This window comes from Electrophorus electricus, chromosome 8 (assembly GCF_041902795.1).
Source record: "Electrophorus electricus isolate QZ-2024a chromosome 8, ASM4190279v1, whole genome shotgun sequence".
NCBI lineage: Eukaryota > Metazoa > Chordata > Actinopteri > Gymnotiformes > Gymnotidae > Electrophorus > Electrophorus electricus.
The window spans coordinates 1,576,964-1,598,913 of NC_137504.1; the positions used below are offsets into that span (position 1 = coordinate 1,576,964).

At 42.2% G+C, this 21,950-nt stretch overlaps 2 protein-coding genes across 2 annotated transcripts; both read right to left on the bottom strand.

Moving 5' to 3' along the window:
* Window positions 1-7,389: 7,389 nt before the first annotated feature.
* Window positions 7,390-9,626, bottom strand: rx3 (retinal homeobox gene 3). The gene is made up of 3 exons (XM_027030706.3): window positions 9,434-9,626; window positions 9,130-9,362; window positions 7,390-7,988 (listed from the first exon to the last, which is right to left on the bottom strand). Exons 1-3 carry the CDS (start codon window positions 9,624-9,626, stop codon window positions 7,533-7,535), a joined length of 882 nt encoding a protein of 293 aa, XP_026886507.2. The 3' UTR covers window positions 7,390-7,532.
* Window positions 9,627-11,279: 1,653 nt separating this feature from the next.
* On the bottom strand, window positions 11,280-18,329 carry cplx4a (complexin 4a). The gene is made up of 3 exons (XM_027030712.2): window positions 18,035-18,329; window positions 17,455-17,542; window positions 11,280-15,267 (listed from the first exon to the last, which is right to left on the bottom strand). The coding sequence occupies exons 1-3, from the start codon at window positions 18,196-18,198 to the stop codon at window positions 15,040-15,042; spliced, it is 480 nt and encodes a 159-aa protein (XP_026886513.1). The 5' UTR covers window positions 18,199-18,329; the 3' UTR covers window positions 11,280-15,039.
* Window positions 18,330-21,950: the final 3,621 nt, after the last annotated feature.

Sequence of the window (21,950 nt, forward strand, 5' to 3'; positions counted from 1 at the left end):
AGTGATTGTGCTATGGCTGTGGTGTAATCAAACAATTTCTTCCCACGAATCTTCATTTGTGGCTTTAGTTCGTCTTAGGAAAGAGTGATTTCGGTTTGAATCCAGTGTGAACTCTTTTATTTCTCATGACAGAGGACAGCACTTTATAGCACCAGAAAGCAAGGCTATTGAAAAAAGATGTTTAGAGCTGGAACTAAATAATTGGTCAAAGTGATTCCAGAACCAAGTTGCTTTATATATTTTTGTCAGTTTCCTTACATTAGTTAAATGTTTGACTTGAATTGAGGAAAGACTTGGGGATACATTGTTGATTAATTTTGTAGATTTTAGCCATTCTGTGAATATCTGTGTGCAAGAAACAAAATGAAACGTCCTTAAATAGAAGTGAAATTTGGAGGGAAGAGAAGGAAAAGAGATGACCGAGTGTTTCCTTTTCACGTCAACTAGCTGCTCTGTTCCCTGGCTATGACGGTCCATGTCTGTGAGCTTTCACCCTCAGGACTGGAGTTTGACATAACTGGTCTGGTGCAACTTCTCTGTCCAACAACACGCTGAGAGAGTAAAACCAGCAACATGTATTTCAACCAGCGTGCTGCACACGGGCTACAAGCACACAGATGATTTTGGTCACCAGCTGGGTCCAGCAGTAGGGTCAGAGCTAGAGTATGGGACCTAAGACGTGTTTTGGACATCACTGCAGTCGAATAAGAATAGTTCCAGCACGAATGTTTGATGTTCAGAGCAAGATGCCCAGTTTTTACAATGTTAGATGTGTAAAAGAACAAAATAAGTTTCGAAGCTGTTTAGCTGCAGAAAACGTATGATTTGTGTCTATGTTTTGTCTTTATAAACCGCTTTACTGGACTAGATCGTTGATAAAGAATGAATATTAAATGTGTAAAGGCTTTTCCCCTGTCAAGATCGTAGACTAAGAGGCCTGTTTCTCAGCAGATTCAATAATGCTTGTTTTAACGTCGTCTTGCGCTGGCTCGGAACCACCACTGACCCCTCACTCCCCTGTCTTGTTAACCCCTCAGGCCACCTGATGGGAAAGAAGAGTATACATCACCACCGAGATGGTGGCAGTGAGCGTGATTCTCCCGTAGCATGGGCTGACCAAAAGCCAGACGGAGATAGAAAGTCTGCCGGACTGCCCCGAGCACTGGGCACGGTTCTGGCTGGACCAGAGCGCGAGACAAAAAATGAGAGAGAAAGCGTAAGCGCGAGTGAGCCAAATCAGGGCACGCCGGCATGGAGCAGACTGTGGGAAAAGCAGCTCACGCGCACTAGAGATCTCAGACAGGTGCGTGGAGGAGAGCACCTTCATTTTCTTTTCTACATAAAGTCAGTAGGCACGTTGTAAAAGATGGAAAAAAACTATAACAAAATACACATTTGTCATAATAATGATCTTTGAACTAATTCTGGAGTCATAGCTAGTGTATCTATACTAACCCGTGTTCAGTATATGTATACTAAGACATGTATCTGCATTTTGTCACTATTGAAACTCCAGTCCATGCTGTATGCTCCCGTGTGTCCCCAACGCTAGATTAACCAGTCACTCCACACGCCACATCCCGTGTGTCCCCAACGCTAGATTAACCAGTCACTCCACACGCCACATCCCGTGTGTCCCCAACGCTAGATTAACCAGTCACTCCACACGCCACATCCCGTGTGTCCCCAACGCTAGATTAACCAGTCACTCCACACGCCACATCCCGTGTGTCCCCAACGCTAGATTAACCAGTCACTCCACACGCCACATCCCGTGTGTCCCCAACGCTAGATTAACCAGTCACTCCACACGCCACATCCCGTGTGTCCCCAACGCTAGATTAACGAGTCACTCCACACGCCACATCCCGTGTGTCCCCAACGCTAGATTAACCAGTCACTCCACACGCCACATCCCGTGTGTCCCCAACGCTAGATTAACCAGTCACTCCACACGCCACATCCCGTGTGTCCCCAACGCTAGATTAACGAGTCACTCCACACGCCACATCCCGTGTGTCCCCAACGCTAGATTAACGAGTCACTCCACACGCCACATCCCGTGTGTCCCCAACGCTAGATTAACGAGTCACTCCACACGCCACATCCCGTGTGTCCCCAACGCTAGATTAACCAGTCACTCCACACGCCACATCCCGTGTGTCCCCAACGCTAGATTAACCAGTCACTCCACACGCCACATCCCGTGTGTCCCCAACGCTAGATTAACCAGTCACTCCACACGCCACATCCCGTGTGTCCCCAACGCTAGATTAACGAGTCACTCCACACGCCACATCCCGTGTGTCCCCAACGCTAGATTAACGAGTCACTCCACACGCCACATCCCGTGTGTCCCCAACGCTAGATTAACGAGTCACTCCACACGCCACATCCCGTGTGTCCCCAACGCTAGATTAACCAGTCACTCCACACGCCACATCCCGTGTGTCCCCAACGCTAGATTAACGAGTCACTCCACACGCCACATCCCGTGTGTCCCCAACGCTAGATTAACGAGTCACTCCACACGCCACATCCCGTGTGTCCCCAACGCTAGATTAACCAGTCACTCCACACGCCACATCCCGTGTGTCCCCAACGCTAGATTAACGAGTCACTCCACACGCCACATCCCGTGTGTCCCCAACGCTAGATTAACGAGTCACTCCACACGCCACATCCCGTGTGTCCCCAACGCTAGATTAACGAGTCACTCCACACGCCACATCCCGTGTGTCCCCAACGCTAGATTAACGAGTCACTCCACACGCCACATCCCGTGTGTCCCCAACGCTAGATTAACGAGTCACTCCACACGCCACATCCCGTGTGTCCCCAACGCTAGATTAACGAGTCACTCCACACGCCACATCCCGTGTGTCCCCAACGCTAGATTAACGAGTCACTCCACACGCCACATCCCGTGTGTCCCCAACGCTAGATTAACGAGTCACTCCACACGCCACATCCCGTGTGTCCCCAACGCTAGATTAACCAGTCACTCCACACGCCACATCCCGTGTGTCCCCAACGCTAGATTAACGAGTCACTCCACACGCCACATCCCGTGTGTCCCCAACGCTAGATTAACGAGTCACTCCACACGCCACATCCCGTGTGTCCCCAACGTTAGATTAACGAGTCACTCCACACGCCACATCCCGTGTGTCCCCAACGCTAGATTAACCAGTCACTCCACACGCCACATCCCGTGTGTCCCCAACGCTAGATTAACGAGTCACTCCACACGCCACATCCCGTGTGTCCCCAACGCTAGATTAACGAGTCACTCCACACGCCACATCCCGTGTGTCCCCAACGCTAGATTAACCAGTCACTCCACACGCCACATCCCGTGTGTCCCCAACGCTAGATTAACCAGTCACTCCACACGCCACATCCCGTGTGTCCCCAACGCTAGATTAACGAGTCACTCCACACGCCACATCCCGTGTGTCCCCAACGCTAGATTAACGAGTCACTCCACACGCCACATCCCGTGTGTCCCCAACGTTAGATTAACGAGTCACTCCACACGCCACATCCCGTGTGTCCCCAACGCTATATTAACCAGTCACTCCACACGCCACATCCCGTGTGTCCCCAACGCTAGATTAACGAGTCACTCCACACGCCACATCCCGTGTGTCCCCAACGCTAGATTAACGAGTCACTCCACACGCCACATCCCGTGTGTCCCCAACGCTAGATTAACCAGTCACTCCACACGCCACATCCTGTGTGTCCCCAACGCTAGATTAAGCAGTCACATGACACGCCACATCCCGTGTGTCCCCAACGCTAGATTAACCAGTCACTCCACACGCCACATCCCGTGTGTCCCCAACGCTAGATTAACCAGTCACTCCACACGCCACATCCCGTGTGTCCCCAACGCTAGATTAACCAGTCACTCCACACGCCACATCCCGTGTGTCCCCAACGCTAGATTAACCAGTCACTCCACACGCCACATCCCGTGTGTCCCCAACTCTAGATTAACCAGTCACTCCACACGCCACATCCCGTGTGTCCCCAACGCTAGATTAACCAGTCACTCCACACGCCACATCCCGTGTGTCCCCAACGCTAGATTAACCAGTCACTCCACACGCCACATCCCGTGTGTCCCCAACGCTAGATTAACCAGTCACTCCACACGTCAAATTCTGCGTCTCCAACTCTAGATTAACCAGTCACTCCACACGCCACATCCCGTGTGTCCCCAACGCTAGATTAACCAGTCACTCCACACACCCGCTCCCTGCTCCCAGATCTCTCTCTTTAAGCACATTGGAATGGTATTTGGTCTTATATGTTTTCAACATTTCAATTCAAACCTGATTTTATTGGCCTTCCCCAAAGGTAGTGGTAGCTGTCTGTGTGCCAAACGTGACCCATCTTGGTTTCTTGGTTTACCACCTTTCTGGGTAACTGTTGCCTAACGAATAACAGTGTTGATGTTCCTCTCTATGCAGGTAGTGAAGCTTTTGTTTCTGGCTTCTCCCAGCGAAGCCCATGCGAGCTGAGGGGTGTTAGACAGAAGTCCAGCGTCAGGCTCTAGACGCTAAAAGACTCGCTGGAGTTTGAAGCAAATGGAAGTCAATGCATCACATCACTGCTGCTAGCCCTGTCATAGAAATAAAGTAATATGCATGATATCTTTTCTGTACTGCATTTACTTACACATAAGCATAACAAGCTAGTGTTGTTTGTAAATCTAACTCCAGTACCCAACATGTCAGTTATACATTTGCAATTTATTTTAGGCATATACATTAAGTTATTCATGTGAGTAATGTTTAATCAGACATATTCAATAAAGTTTTAACCCTAAATTGTAATCCCATATTTATGAAGTAAAATACATACATATTTTATGTTCTTTTAGTTCATTATCCGATGGAAAAAGAAAGATTTTGATTTATGTGCCAACAGAGTGAAGTGAATGTAAAAGACAAACAAGGGAAAGATATTTAGATATTGGAAAAAAAGTGATGATTTTTACTTTTAGATTGGATTTTTAAAAGTGGAATACAAATAAATGGTGTGTTATTTTGTCACGCGTTGGGCTTTTCCTGGTTATACTGAAATAAATGCAGAACGACTCTAAGGGTACTTCTGCGTTACAGCTGAACAATTATTAATGCTTTATAGGATAACCTGCCTTTCTGTGTCTTTGGTGGCTAAAGCAATTTGAGACAGTCCTCTTTAGAAAGCAGCCTGCACAAGTAATACATAGGTCTCACTTGATCAACATTAAGGTCCAGTCTGATGACTGAAGACCTTTGCACCTGACACCTGACAGGTGCATAAATGAGACACCAGTGTTGGCTGATGTGGTTATTAAGCCATGGCCACAAGATGGCAGGATGAATTACATGAGTTGCTCAGGTAATTTAACTGCTACCCTTTTCCTACAGGAGTCATGCAGCAAAACAAAACAAAGCAAAACAAAACAAAAACCCCTTTCACTGTAAATAAAACTCTTTTCTGCTAACATTCCCCCGACGGTTTGTCCATACAACACTATTTGTCAAGTAGTCACTTATGAAGCAGTGATGAATGACAGGCTTGGTGATGTCAGTTCACTAATGGACACTCACTGCATGTAATTACACAGCCAGGGCGCAAGGGGCCGCGCGGAGCTGCATCTCCTCATTAAGGAGACACTGAGGTTCCTCGCGAAGACAGACGTAAATGTGAACTGGATTCATTTATTTATTTTAAATGTTGTTAAGTGCATTCTGCTCACACAACCTGAAGCCCTGTAGCCGGTTGTGTTTATGATGTCTGATTTGTTACGAATGAAAAGCTGAATAGAAATGTAAAACATTACATCCCGCGTCTAGTAATGACACTATGAGAAAAAACCTCACTGCACTTCTGGAAAACAGTCCTAAATAATAATAAAAATGGTCAAAATGTAAAGTGCAGTCGTCTGAGGAATTCTATGACCACGACCAGGAGGAAGAGGAGGGAGAAGTCTGTCACCTCAGGACCTTTCACGAGTTTCACATAATCGTATGCTCCCACTTCTCAAGCGACTGAAGGACTTTATGCAATTTTATTCTCTTTAAATTATTCACATTATGCTTGATACTATGCTTTGGGTTTAAGAAAAGCTCATTATAATTTATTATATTATATTATATTATTATGCATTTAGGGCTGAGTTTGTTACCCACTGAACTAGCTAGAAGACATTCGTATATCCCATATTTTGGACACTTGCAGTTATGGTGAAAAGATCAGAAAAGGTGATACTGCTTATGACAATATTGTTCTGTTTTTAAAGGTATGTACATTCCTTGCCCTAAACGTAACCACAACAACAACAACAACAACAACAACAACAACTATAATAATAATTGCTGAAATGTCCCAATTGTGAAGACAAAATGTATCAGCTGAATTTGCCGTTTTGTATCTGTGAAGGAGCAAAGAAAAGTGTCTTCTAATCATGACCACTAGAGGGCAGCATTAATAGAGCAACGCCTGCTAAACATGTGCAACCTGTAAACGCTTTCTGTAAATTATAGAAGCTTAAAAAGGGAATTGAATAATTAATGAAATTCAGTCCCGCGTTAAGTAGTTGATACTAACTAAAACTTTAAATTGGATTTGTCTTATGAATGCATCTTCCTGTTTTTTTTTTATTATCCTCTTATTACAATAAAAATTAAAATATCAAATTTTAAATTGTGCTTTTTGTATAAATCCAATTCTTTAGAATACAAATAAAACAATCAGAGAGACAATCAGACACACATATAAGATGACAAACACAAAAAAAAACAAGAGTAATTTAAATGACCATGTAGAAATACATGACTGACAAATGAGAATGTTTTACATTACAGATAGAGATTGAGTGTAACTTTTTTTAATTACTACTTTCTATGCTGATTCTTACAAAATACAAACTATAAATGGGCACAGAATACACAGCAGTGCATATACAGTATTTGTATCTGTATATATACAGTTACCGTATCTAAAACAAATACCACTGGATAAAGCTTTTCTAACACACTGGACAGATAGAAAGAATAAATAAATTGACTTTGCATAATTCTATCAGACACTGAAAGAAAATCAGAATGATTGAAACATCGAGTGAGAAACACTAATCTGAAAGACTGAGTGAGAAACTGAACTGGAACGTTAAGGGCACTGGGATGCAGTGACGTGACACGCTGCTGCAACAGAACATTTCTGCTCTAACAAATCAACAAGATCCTTTATAATAACAAATAAACACACAAAAAAGGTTAAAACATCTTAGTTATATCGTCTGAATGCACTTCAGTGTGAAAAAGACAATGGTGTACAATAAAGACTTTGAACTTGGTTCTCTCTCTCTCTCTCTCTCTCTCTCTCTCTCTCTCAGTGAGTGTCATCCAGACAGAGGCATCCTTCCAGCCCAGCGTGGTGTCATCAGAGCAGCTTCCCCAGGATGAGCACTCGGCCTGCTGGGCTGTGCCCGACTGGCTCGTGGTACACTGGAACAGGGAGCCTGTCTGCATTTACCACGTCTTGCCGATAGACTGGATGTGTTCCTTGGCCTTAAGCCTCAGCGACGCGATACTGGAGTGGCGTGGATCAGTGTCCTCGGCAGGGAGCTTGTCCACGAAGCCCGAGCACTGGTAGTGCGGAGGCTGGCTCGGCGGGGGTGCAGTGGGACACATGGCTGCCCCGAGGTGGGGTAGAGTGTGGCTCAGGGCCGGAGGCCCCAGGTAGGGTGGAGGCGTGTAGCTGGAGGGCAAACCTGTCTGAGAGCCCATGAACCCCGGCAGCGACTGCAGGGGAGAAGCACAGGGGGGCAGGGGCCCTGTCCGCCAGGGCTCCAGGGGCAGGTTGCTGCCCAGCGCAGGGGCCACCGCTCGGGGGAAAGGTGGCACGCAGGAGTCCTGGAGCTTGATGGAGCTCATCTCCAGCTTCTCCTGGCGACGCCACTTGGCACGACGGTTCTGGAACCACACCTGGATTGGCACATTTGAATGGTTCACTTGTAAGTGGGATGATTGTTTGAGCACCGAGTAACGCAGACGTACCTCGGCGATCTTATGCCCTCGCAGTGGACATACGAGAATGAAGAAAATGGCAGCAAAACTAGAATTCTTCTTAATGAATGAAAGTATATCACGTTACTCGATGCATGTTAAAATAAGTAATAATAATACCGAAATCATAAATTATACATTGTTCCACGACCTGTATTTTGTTTTTTGACAGGAAAAAATTATTTTGGTTCTAGAATTTTTACTATTAAAAACAGCAACAGACAAGTTTTGAAACTGTTTAAGCCATTATTACATCGCGTGTTAAACTCAAACAAGTCTGTGTTTTCCCGCAAGATCTGTCATAGTTATTTAGAAACACCTACATATTAAATTTATGAAGAACAAATCTGAGACACTGAGACAAATGTTCAGCAATCTCATTATTATAGAAGTTATTAGATAAGCTCTTTAGATTCCTTAAGAATCGGTAATTAATAGGTCATTACATAGAAAAAATCTATTACAAGAAATACTTTAAAAGAACTACGTTAAAGGACATATTTTATCGGTTGTGTAAATTAAGCATGCCACTTAATCAAAGAGTTTAAGTATATTAGAAAAAATAGTTAATGATAATTTAAAAGATCTAAGCTTAACAAAGGTACGTGTGGTAGGATAATTTTGTAACGCCTGCAAAATGGTTACTAAATGGGAAAAACACAGTTTGGTTTATTGATTTCAAGTGAATTCATTTTAACTAAAAAAAAAAATCACAATTCCTTATTCCTAAATAAACCTATAATTATCTCAATTTAATCGTCACAATTAAATCGGTTTTCTTCATACGCATTCTTTGCATTCATTATTGTCACGCATCACAATATCACAATAACTTTAAAATAATTATCTAAATAATTTTAAAGACCGTTTCTTTATTATAATACGGCCCAACTATATTATATCTATCTCCGTTCATGTTAAGTAATAAAAAACCTCGTGCATCTTTCTACTAAAAACAAAGTTTAAAGCCTCTCTAACGTGATCGTTTTAACAACCTTACCTTTCTAACTTTCTAGACTTGGTGGATTTAATGCTACAGAAAACCTTACGGTCTGCTCACCTGCACGCGCACTTCCGGTAAGTTCACCTTCAGCGCGAGTTCCTCTCGGCTGTACACGTCCGGATAGTGCGACTTCTCGAACGCTCGCTCCAGCTCGTGCAGCTGAAAGGTGGTGAACGTGGTCCTGTTCCTGCGGTGCTTCTTCTTCTGACTCTCGTCGTCTGAGAGCCTACCGTCGCTGTCCGGTAAGTCTGGACTGGCGGGTGCTCCAGATCTGCCGGCGCAGCGGACACCTGCGCGCAGGTGGAGCAGGTTTACTTATACACCACTTTAATTCGCGCTACTTTAACTTTCGTTCACTTACTTCCAGCCCTTTCGGAGTGTGTGTCCTTTCTCAGAGACCCCACGCCGCCCGGGGGGAACACACTGTCCTCCTTAAATCCCAGAATCGCCTCGATGCTGTGGATTCTCGCCTGGTTTACCGGGCTCCGACGTGTACGCGCAGACGGTGGCACACGCTCTTCCATGTTCGCTGACTGTGAGCCAAGAAGCCGCATTGATTTTAAATAAATAAATAAATAAATAAAATACCGGAGAGAGTTAGTGACAGCTGCCGAATTCTGCCGAAAGATGGATAGAGTCAAACTATCTATTAACTTGAAAGTAGACTTGCGTAAATTGTATTGCGTGCGGCCGGGCGCAAATAAATGGCTTCCCTTGTATTTTAATCCTAGATATCCCCGCCAGGTAATGCTAAACCTTTTGGAGGACAAGAGGTTATGCTTATACACTCCGCTTTTAAGGCAGGTTAACTTTAGTGGATATCACCTTAGTCATAGTCCTTAGCGCAGCGACGATGCAAGTCTCCCCTCGCAATGGACCCCTTTATGGACATCACAGCCCCCGTGACGTCAGAAAAACGTCAGATTTGGGGGTTCAGTGTTGTCCTAACTCCTCCCAAACTCCCCAAGCAGACACACCACCCTGGCCGTCACTTAAACTGCCACACGGGAACCTTAAACCGCTCTTTTCCTCCAGATGTCCCATTCAGTAAGATTAGAGTTGGAGGTGGGATAAAATTATGTTTCTAAAATCTTAGCCAGGTGGCACATTATGAGATGCAAGTTCAAAGTAACTACTGAAAAAAAACCAAAAAACAAATAGTCATTTAGGTATGCGGAGTTAAAGCAGGAAAACAATGAAAACAGTGCGGTGTATTAACCTAAAAAAGCCCGAAAATAAAGACATTATTGCCTGTTTGCGACCTGTCGAATGTCATCTTACAGTGATCAGCCGGGCGCAGACAGGACAAGGTAACAACGGTATATATTTAGGATAAGACATTCATACATATATATATATATATATATATATATATATATATATATATATATATATATATATATATATATATATTCATATATATATATATATATATATATATATTCTTTTTTTTTTTTTTTTACTAATTCTGGTCGTATGAAGGAAAACGGTGAAAGGAAAAATATGTTTGAGTTAGTGTTACCTTTAGGTCGAAGTTTATTGTTTACTGACATTTGAAAAGTCTTTAAAAAGCACGCCTAATTAAAAGGTACTAATGTGGAATTACGGGCTCCTTCACACCCAGTGCACGCGGTTTCCTTCCAGTGGTGAACGTCAACATAACATGATCTCACGAGCCGTGCACGCGGTCCTTGGGAGCGACCCTGCAATTGAGGTGCAGTTAATTGGAAGAATTTGCCAACTTCCTCAGTATAGAATGGATATGTGTAATTAGCGCTTAACAAAGACTGACAACAGTTTAATCTGCGGCCCACACGCTGTTTAAGGGGATTCTAGTTTTCTCCCTTTAAAACACAAAACACCTTTGTTTAAACTATTTGGATTTTCTGTTATTACTACGGATAATGGGCTATTAGCCCCCCTACGCTTTTTATTCACGCGCTCTCAGCAGAGAAAGGGAAATATATACAAAAGCAGAAAGAACAGATTATCTGACACGATTATAATTTTATCGTACACGGTGGAAACAACAGAATATAGAACAGAAGCGCATTATTGTTGAAACTAGTTGCGCGCTGTTGAAGACGCAACGGAAAGCATGCACACAAATTTGTCTGTGTGTGCAATTACAATATAGCCAAAAATAAACGTGCACACACACACACACACACACACACACACCTTATACTCAGATGTTCCTGAACTGTAATATATTGTTTATTGAACAACAACAGGAGCAACAACAACAACAACAACAACAACAACAACAACAACAATAATAATAATAATAATAATAATGTTATTGTGCGGGTTTTTTAAAACCATATTTGTTTTAACCCTGTACTGACAAATATGAAAACTCTGCAGACAGATCCTAGATCAGTCTGATCCAAATATTAATCTGATTCCAATCATTCGTTGAGGTTTTTTAAACTACAATTTTCAGCATTTCTTGAAAGCATAAATTGAACAAAAATAGGCTTATTATATTTTCTGAATACCTAAAATAATCCAGCGTTTAAAAGAGATGACTGATTATGTAATTCAGGACAACAAAGTAAAACTCACGTATTCTCCAGTAGATGGAATCTGACAGGTGACGTTTCGTGGTCCAGAGCTCCTAAGAGCGTCTGATACAGGCACTTATCTTGACGGGACAACATTCTTAGCTCTGCTGACCCTATTAGCTCTTAATTTTTTGCGCACAGAATCCAGAACATTTTCCGCGGACTGATATGTAATTCAACACAAACGATTTCTTCCGATCAATCAACCCCTACAACATCAAATAATCTGAGATTAAATGGACATTTTCTTGTGTGAAAGATTAAAGGACAGTAGTGCAAATTAGATCCTTAACAACTAATCTGAGTTGTTTAATCTTTTAATAATTGCTTTATGAGACTTTTAATATATATTACAATGCACAGATCCAATTTCCTCAGGAAGAAGAAAAAATAACTTTGAAACAAAATATCTTAGTTTATCAACATTTGTTTAACTTCAGTTAAATTGTATCAGAGTTACGTTTTGGAAGTCATTCTAAATAATTTAAAAAGTCATCAAATTTACTCATAATTGTATATATTGTCTATTACCCTATTACTTCCAAAATGTTGCTTCAGAAATTAATGTCTTAAATTATATATCATACCAATGTCTGAATCAAGGTGAAGTTTCATTAAATTCAGTTTTCAATGTTTATATATTTTCACTCAATAATTTTAAGACCCAATATTTTCCTTATCTCATGACAAATTTATGAGCTCCAATTTATGACTAATCTGTTTTATTACAAGCATTATGCTTAGTGTTTTGTCTCAGGTGAAATCAGCAGTTTGTACCAAATGCATAATTTTAGTGATCAGTGCAATACTACACCCAGGAGGTGATGAATGTGCTGTTGTCTTATCAGAAGTCTAACTTTCTCATCACCACCTGGGTCATGTACATATTATTTGAGAATACCTGAACATACATTGATCGTGACCAGTGACAACTGTTTTCTAACTGTACAATGTAAAAAGCCACTGCATGAAATATCTATGTGGAGGGATGTTTTAGGAATACTCAGGAAAAGCAAGAACACTGAGGATGAACTGAGAGACAAAAATTGCCCCACCATTAGCACCATTTCACACCATTAAAACCAGCAACCCACCGAGCACACCACCAGGTGCAGCGAGATGGGGTAATATACAGGGGTAATAATTGGAGTAATGATGGGGTAATATACAAGGGTAATAACGGGAGTAATGAAGGGGGAAATATACAGGGGTAATAACGAGAGTAATGATGGGGTAATATACAGGAGTAATAAAGTGAGTAATGATGGGGGAAATATACAGGAGTAATAATGGGAGTAATGATGGGGTAATATATAGGGGTAATAACAGGGGGAAACAGTGGGGTAATAAAATGAGTAAAAATGAGAATAATAAATGGAGTAATAATGCAAAATAATATGAATAATAATTAAAAAGAGTAATAATGGGAAGATTAAATCTAGTAATAAATGGGAGCAATAATGGCAGTAATAATGTAGTAATATATATGGAGTAATAATGGAGTAATATATGGAGTAATATATGGAGTAATAATGGAATAATATATGGCGTAATAATGGCGTAACGATGGAGTAATATATGGAGTAATAATGGAGTAATGTATGGAGTAATAATGGAGTAATGTATGGAGTACTGTTGGGAGTAGTAAATGGAGTAATAATGGAGTAATAATAATTTGAGTATTAACAGGAGTAATAATGGGAATAACAAAGACTCAGCCTCAAAAAGTTAATGAATATAAACAGGCTAAAGTGATATATTTCTCAGTCAGCATCCCAGTTCTTTGCCATGTTTGTTAATAGATTAATACCTTTTAGCTCCAACAGGATATTTCATTAGTCAGAAATGATAATCTGGCTGACATTAACACAGGTAATGTTAGTAACGTACATTAACACGGGTAATGTTAGTAACGTACATTAACACAGTTAATGTTAGTAACGTACATTAACACGGGTAATGTTAGTAACGTACATTAACACGGGTAATGTTAGTAACGTACATTAACACGGATAATGTTGATAACGTACATTAACACGGTTAATGTTAGTAACGTACATTAACACAGTTAATGTTAGTAACGTACATTAACACGGGTAATGTTAGTAACGTACATTAACACAGTTAATGTTAGTAACGTACATTAACACGGGTAATGTTGATAACGTACATTAACACGGGTAATGTTAGTAACGTACATTAACACAGTTAATGTTACTAACGTACCTTAACACGGGTAATGTTAGTAACGTACATTAACACGGGTAATGTTATTAACGTACATTAACACAGGTAATGTTGATAACGTACATTAACACAGTTAATGTTACTAACGTACCTTAACACGGGTAATGTTAGTAACGTACATTAACACGGGTAATGTTATTAACGTACATTAACACAGGTAATGTTGATAACGTACATTAACACAGTTAATGTTACTAACGTACCTTAACACGGGTAATGTTGATAACGTACATTAACACGGGTAATGTTATTAACGTACATTAACACAGGTAATATTGATAACGTACATTAACACAGTTAATGTTACTAACGTACCTTAACACGGGTAATGTTAGTAACGTACATTAACACGAGTAATGTTATTAACGTACATTAACACAGGTAATGTTAGTAACGTACATTAACACAGTTAATGTTAGTAACGTACATTAACACGGGTAATGTTATTAACATACATTAACACAGGTAATGTTAGTAACGTACATTAACACGGGTAATGTTACTAACGTACATTAACACGGGTAATGTTATTAACGTACATTAACACAGGTAATGTTAGTAATGTACATTAACACAGGTAATGTCTAACCTCACACTCAGCACGTTTCGTTAATTTTCTAAGGTATTTATGGCCTAATTAATAACCATCAACCATCAAGCTTTGGATGAGCAGTACAAGCTGTATATGAGATGATGATGTGGAATAGTCTGTTATAAATATTACACAGTCTGCAGTAGTGTCATAACACTGCTGTCCCCATTTACCCACTGCAGGCTTGTAGCTGATCTGGGACCTGATGTTACAACAACAGTAACCTATACAACTTAGCTAGTGAGCAGTACAGGCAGATAAGGAACAGGGCCTTACTGGGTGCTCAGAGGGACACACACAGGGTTCCTCTGAGTCCCAGCGTTTGAACAACACACGGAAGGGGAGAACTCCTCCTCTGACGGCTGGGGGAGATCCTGGAAGAACACACAACTACACTCATGAGCAAATTATTATGACCTTCCTGAAGTGAACCAGGTGTTTTGATAGCCATATCACCACAGTTCCTTTAAGAATCCTGACATATTTCATACAAAGCCTTTGTGTTGTGTGTTTTAGGTAATCGAGTGTAGTATTGCGGTGTGTGTTTGGTCCTCCTTGCTGCTACATGACAGAGCACCTCTCCTCTGCTTTGCTCTTCATCTCGGTGAGGGTTGCAGATGCTTTCTCTCTCATCTGCTCAATGTCCATGTTCTGCAGGTTCTGGAGGTGACCCAGGATGGAGTCCTTCTCCTCCTCTTCTGTGGCATCCTCCTCCACCATCTTCAGCAGTTCCTCGGGGATGTCCACGTCATCACCAGCCATCTGGATCATGTTCTCATCCTGCTCACTCTGACAGCACGCGCACACACCCACACACACCCACACACACCCACACACACACCCACACACATCCACACGTACAGAGTGTAAGTAACAGTACAGCCAGTGGCCTCGTCACAAGGATTCAGTACATGAGAGCTGCTACATTTTTATTTTTGCGGCTGGGATCCACAAAAAGGCCAGAAAGATTCTCACATCCTCCAGAGAGTTGGACGTTTACATTTACAGCATTTAGCAGATGCCCTGATCCAGAGCGACTTACAAAAGTGCTTTGTCATTTCCCATTGGACACATCCTAGTACAGTACAGTAGGTTAGAGTCCAAGATACCAATGAACTAGAATTCTGTAGAAATACAGGGATCAGTGCTGATGCCTAGAAGTACAAAATACATAAGGTCCATCTCAGACAACGATAAGTGCAATAAACAATAAGTACTAGAGTTTGTTAGACAACATCAGTGTAATAAACAAAACCCTACAATAAGTATTAGTTTAGTCAGTCAATATAAGAGCAGGGTCAATGGTCATTTAAATATTCCACAAATAGATGGGACTTCAGTCTGCATTTGAAGACTGCAAGGGACTCAGCTGTCTGGACAGCAAGCAGAAGTTCATTCCACCATCTGGGAGCCAGGACAGCTTTAGCTTCAGGTCAAACCCTCCCAGTCTATTCTCCTTTCCCACACAACCCAGCACCTCACGTTTACTGGCAACAGCATAATGCTCAGATTATCTGCATCATTGATAGATTTTTGCATTTGTCTCACGGACCTTGGGTTGCAGCACACAGCTGTAGCTATGTCACCCCACACAAACCTCAAGACAGGATTAAGGTTTCAAATAAGAATGAGCCAGATTATACAACCAACCAGGTGCCGTTCAGAGTCATATCTCAAAAATTAAGCATTCTAGGTAGCAAATAAAAAATATACTTAGATAAAGATATAATTAGATATAATTAGATACAACTTTAAAACTTTAAAAATTAAAGAAATTATATGAAAACAGTTACTTAAATATAAGTAACTGGGAAATATAACCACAATCATCTTTCATCAAATATGGAATATTAGGTTATTACATTAAAAGACACTGTTGTGGATAAAGATCCAATGACTACTTCAACTAAAATTAATACATTAACACAGTTTTAGTGAGAAATCTAAACAAAGGGAATTATTTTTTGAAAACCTGTTTTAAAAGTCTGGCCTCTACACACTAATCTCCCTCTTTCGGATTTTATATGTCAACCATTTTGTGTTGGTCCTGTTGTTTCTTTGACCAGGCAGAAATCACAAAGATGTCAGCATGGAAGCCAACAGGTCCGGATAGAGTCGGTCAACTCCGCACTTCAGTCAGAGCTATGGCTAAGGTGTGAGTACAGGTGTATGTGTGTGAGGACAACTGACAGCACTGCCTGCTAGTCCTGACACACACACACACACACACACACACACACACACACACACACACACACAGACACACACACACACACACACACACAGACACACACACACACACACACACACACACACGCACACACACACACACACACACACACACAGACACACACACACACACACGCACGCACGCACACACACACACACACAAACACACACACACACACAGACACACACACGCGCACGCACACACGCACGCACACACACACACGCGCGCACACACACACAGACACACACACACACACACAGACACACACACAGACACACACACACACACAGACACACACACACGCACACACACACACACACACAGACACACACACACACACACACACACAGACACACACACACACACGCACGCACACACACACACGCACACACACACACACACACACACACACACACACACACACACACATGCACGTCCCTGGTCTTTACACGGCCAGGACACAAACTGAACACACGCCTGCGGTTTACTCTGCCTTGTTGAGGAAACAAACGTTGGGTCATGAGCTACAGAGCATCACCTGACAGGGTACATGCACTGAAACAAACCTGTCAGGGTTGTGTTTAGAGATCGGAGCCGAACGCAGACCTAGAGGATATAAAAGACATTCCATACATGTACAGCGATGCATTCTGTCAGACTCACACCAGACTCTCCATTTCAGCTGCTTTGGAGAATGTGCAGTATGATTTCTGAGTGCAGATGTTTTTGGTCATGGAGTGTCTCACCTTGGGTAGCCTGTATTTCTCCCTGAGACAAACTCTTAGGGTCGCTCGCTCTGCCTTCTTGTGTAAGAAGTCTGCATCTCTCTGTATCCTGAGGGATCACAGAGATGAATCAGTCAGGCTCGGTTAACCATTCCATATATCAGCCCGTGATGTAGTGTTTTATGGGCCAGGAGTTAAAACGCATCATCTAGAGAAATGCACCCAGCTCAGAGCTGTCGGGGACCACTGATGGCATCAGTGGAAGGAGAGATTACAGAGGACAGACAGGATTACAGAATGGTGCTTTGTGAGATGGACAGAACACACACACTATTTATATCTTCATTAAAAGATTTTTTTGTCTATAACTATAATTTTCAGTTATAAGGCACGTCAAACACAATAGTGTTAACAACAGAAAATAAAGTAAAACAAAGACTGCACTCCAGTTCAGCCTAAACAATTAAAAAAAAAAAGACGTCCAAAAAAGTGCAAAGAAAAAACCCAGAAAAGGGGCGAAATGTCCTAACAGGCTTCCGTCACTTTCTTTGAGAGTGGGAGAATGACCAGGTCTGTGTGAAAGAGTGACAAGTTAACTTACTTCTCCTCCACTAGCTGCCTCTGGTAGTCCTCGCACTCCTCTCTGGTCATGCCCACCGCAGCCGCTGGGTCTGTGGACGTCTCCTGGTCTGCCTTCTCCTCCCCTCTACCCACGCCCATACCTTTCAGCGGGTTCCCCACCACACTCTTAATGAAAAAAGACATTTTTTTAGTCCCACCAGTGTGTCTGTCTTTAGATTTTCAGCTTTTTTGCAGTTGTTTTGCTTTTCAAAAGGTCACGGTGGTAATAGTGTGGTGAGTCTGGATCCCTGATACTGCAGTGCCAGGAAACACTAACAAATACAGAGGAGAGAGAGAGAGCGCGAGAGAGAAAGCGAGAAAGCAGTTAAGGCCATAATCTGGATTAAGCCACAGCTCCACTCTGTTGCGAGGCAGATGGCTGTGTTCTTTCTCATCCACGTCCACCTAGTCCAGCAGTGCACCAGCACCAGCAGTGGTTAACTACATCCCACCAAAAGGCATCTTCAACAGACACGGCCTGCTAATCACATTATTTCCAGAGGGACCAGCCAGTACAGACAAGACACAGATATAATAGTTCTTCACATACACCAGCCGCTAAGGCCAGAGGAGCAGACAAGCAGACCTGTTCACCAGGTCTACCTGGCCACCTATACAAAATCACACACTCCCACAGAACACCTTTACACAATGAACAGAACACTTTTACATGCATACACTTCACCATACAACTTTACACACACTCACAGACTCCACAGAACACCTTTACACAAACTCGTGCACTCACACACACCACAGAACACCTTTACACCAGTACACATGGTCTTCAGTTTAATTCTCTTCTATCAAATATCCCAGAGAATGACTGGCAGTTCCTGAAAAGCAGGTCTTGTTTAATTAGGGTGTAAAAGCAGGTCTTGTTTAATTAGGGTGCAATATCCATTTGACCTTTTGTATGATTGAAAACATTTGCATTTATCTGACATTTTTATCAAAAGCAACTTACAATTATATCTGAGTACAACTTGAGCAATTGAGGGTTAAGGGCTTTGCTCAGGGGCCCCTCAGTGACAACTTGGCAGTGGTGGAGCTTGAACCAGCAACTCCGCTTATAAGTCAAGTACCTTCACCACTGAGCTACCACTGCCCAGCTCATGCTTGAGTGTGGAAATCTTGCATTAAAACATGTGAGGTCACTGTGAGGTTAAGACACTTAAGCCATGAAAAAAGCTAAAACTATGGGAATTCTGCAACGTTCCCATGATCTTCTACTGCTCTTTTGAAGACACTTGTAACAAAAACAAAAACTGACAACAGTACTGAATGGAAGGTCGTTGAAACAGGGAATTCTGGAAAATGTTTAATTTCAGGTCATCATAAGGTCTTACGCTGGTGTCACTGATGTATCAAATCAAATCAGAATTGATTTATATAGTGGGTTTTTTTTTTTACAACAGATGTTGTCACAAAGCAGCTTTACAAACGTCTGAGTCCAAGCCCCCAGTGAAGACGCCAGTGGCAAGGAAAACCTCCCTAGAGGTCTTGTCTTGTTCTGAGATGTCCGTTAAGGGCAACGGATAAGTAGGTTGGCTGGGGTGGAGGTGTGGTGGACTACAACAGGGGACATCAGGGGGTGGTGGGAGTAGCCATGGCAGCTGAGACAGCATGAGGCTCAGTAACATCACGACATCAGGGGCCTTAAATATTGAGACTGTGTCTGAATCTCGAACATTTACAGAAAGGTTATTCCATAGTGTGGGAGCTTTATAGGAAAAGGCTCTGCCCCTTGTGGTAGATTTTCTTATCCTTGGTACTCGTAAAAAGCTGCACCTTTTGATCTAAGCAGACGTGGTGGGTCGTAATGCACTAGGAGTTCTCTAAGCTACTGGGGGGCATTCAGTGACCAGTCAGTGCTCTGTAGGTCATTAGAAGTATTTTAGAATCAAGACAAAATTTTACTGGGAACCAATGTAAAGTGATGTGATCAAATTTTCTAGTTCTAGTAAGAACTTTGGCTGCTGCATTTTGAACTAGCTGGAGCTTGTTGAGAGAAATTGATTGAGGGAGATTGAGGGAGATAGAGATAGTGTGAGGGAGGGATATAGACAGAGTAAAGGGGCAGAGAAGGGAGTTTGTGAAAGTAGGATAGGGCAGAAGAGGGCAGCAGATGGGGTTTAAAAACAGAAAAGTGAGATTGTGTGTGTGTGTGCGCGAGAGTGATAGGTGGTGGTGAATGAACTGTGTGTGTGTGTGTGTGTGTGTGAGAGAGTGATAGGTGGTGGTGAATGAACTGTGTGTGTGTGTGTGTAAGAGAGTGATAGGTGGTGGTGAATTAACTGCCCAAGCAAAAACAAAATGCTAAACAATTTTTATTACTTTATGTTTTTTAATTATTTAATAATTTGCATGAAACTCAAACTACCCAAAGTCTAAAGCGCAAAGTTCTGTTCCCACAAGTTTCAGAACATACTGAGAAAACTGGTCGGGTACAAAAGCATTAGTAGGAACTTAAGGAGTTAACATGCACTGCTACGTCTCTGCATTCACACTGCACCTTTCAAATCTGTGCTGTTTTAAATGTAAACCGTTCATTTGAGGAACCTTTGCAGTGACCACACACGGATTAAACACACTTAACCAAGTGAAGTTTGCGATGTGTTGTTTTAGAAGCATCCTGGCGTAAGGATTTCTCCATTGTTTTAACAATTAGGGGAATCTTTCACGGCCTGCTACTGGCGGGGGTGTGTGTGTGGTGGGGAGGCATGAGTTTTAAGGGCTAGACCTCGCTAGCCTCTATTCACCTCCAATCTGGATTAGCAAATAGCAGCATGTGTTTGGGTGAAGCAGCTTTGAGTCTGGCCCCCGAAGTCCCTCACTGGTCACTCAGCTGGGCGTCTGGCGTCAACCTCAGAACGGGGACCTGCGCCATCTCACGGTCACATCTACAGAACCTTCACCAGGCTCAAAGCAACAGCGCTGATCCCCTCACAGCTCTGGTCCTTTCCATAGCATGGATGGGGGCCAAGCAGCCCAGTAAACAAGCAAGTGGTGTGTGAAGGCGCTCCTACAGACCCGAGTCCTGACCCACAGTGTGAACTGCAGCACAAATGCCGTCATCTGGATTTTCACTTCCATGCCAATTTAAAAAACAAAGAAATTAATTTTAAAGAAACATTAACAAAGTGTTGGGAATAAACTTTCCAGACAATTTCACAGGTCAACAAAAATATTTTTGTTCCATAAACTAAATTAGGTGTGTTGTAGTACTTTTTACCTACAGAGCAAGACATATTCGCCAAGTCTCTAAACAACAAATATTCGTAGAAAACTTCCACCACCAACAAAACGGATGTCATATTGCTGATCCCTGAACGGGCAACTAGCAACGGTAACTAAAACAAACACCAGCCAGCATTTTCAACTGATGTGGTTTCAAAATTTCAAGCCAATCAAAAACTGGAGTTCATCCCTCATCCAGCAACATGTAACCACAAATGATGGAACTAAATTACTGCGGGAATACATTGACCATTGAAACAAAAACTGTTCTGTGTTGTTTTTTTAAAAAATCTCATTAAATTTTTTTTTTTTGGGTTGAAATTAACATTGACAAATTAGAATTTATTTTGCCACACAGTCAATGGTGGCAAGAAAATAATGAAACTATTTAAAGTGAAAATATTGATGCAAAGTCTAGAAAATGTCTATTTGCATTTTAATTCATCATCTATTCTGCATAGCTGAGTTTTGAGAAAAATAACGGAAGAATGAAGATTCTCAGAAGTCCAACAGCGCACAATAGTGAGGCTCCCTCACCACACACAGCTGGCACTAACAGAAGAGCCCATGTTTAGTGGACCGCCAAGATTGGGGATTAAGGTTTTTAGAATTAGATATATAGATATCATTTATTTAGATTAAGATTTTGGCCACAT

What these genes read in the sequence shown, in the direction of transcription:
- cplx4a (XM_027030712.2), bottom strand. Translation starts at nt 18,198, where the DNA reads ATGTCTTTTTTCATTAAGAGTGTGGTGGGGAACCCGCTGAAAGGTATG. An exon ending in AGGCAGCTAGTGGAGGAGAA is followed by an intron (nt 17,543 to 18,034) that starts GTAAGTTAACTT and finishes GTGATCCCTCAG; the next exon opens with GATACAGAGAGATGCAGACT. An exon ending in AGAAATACAGGCTACCCAAG is followed by an intron (nt 15,268 to 17,454) that starts GTGAGACACTCC and finishes GCGTGCTGTCAG; the next exon opens with AGTGAGCAGGATGAGAACAT.
- rx3 (XM_027030706.3), bottom strand. Translation starts at nt 9,626, where the DNA reads ATGCGGCTTCTTGGCTCACAGTCAGCGAACATGGAAGAGCGTGTGCCA. An exon ending in ACACTCCGAAAGGGCTGGAA is followed by an intron (nt 9,363 to 9,433) that starts GTAAGTGAACGA and finishes ACCTGCGCGCAG; the next exon opens with GTGTCCGCTGCGCCGGCAGA. An exon ending in TACCGGAAGTGCGCGTGCAG is followed by an intron (nt 7,989 to 9,129) that starts GTGAGCAGACCG and finishes GTGCCAATCCAG; the next exon opens with GTGTGGTTCCAGAACCGTCG.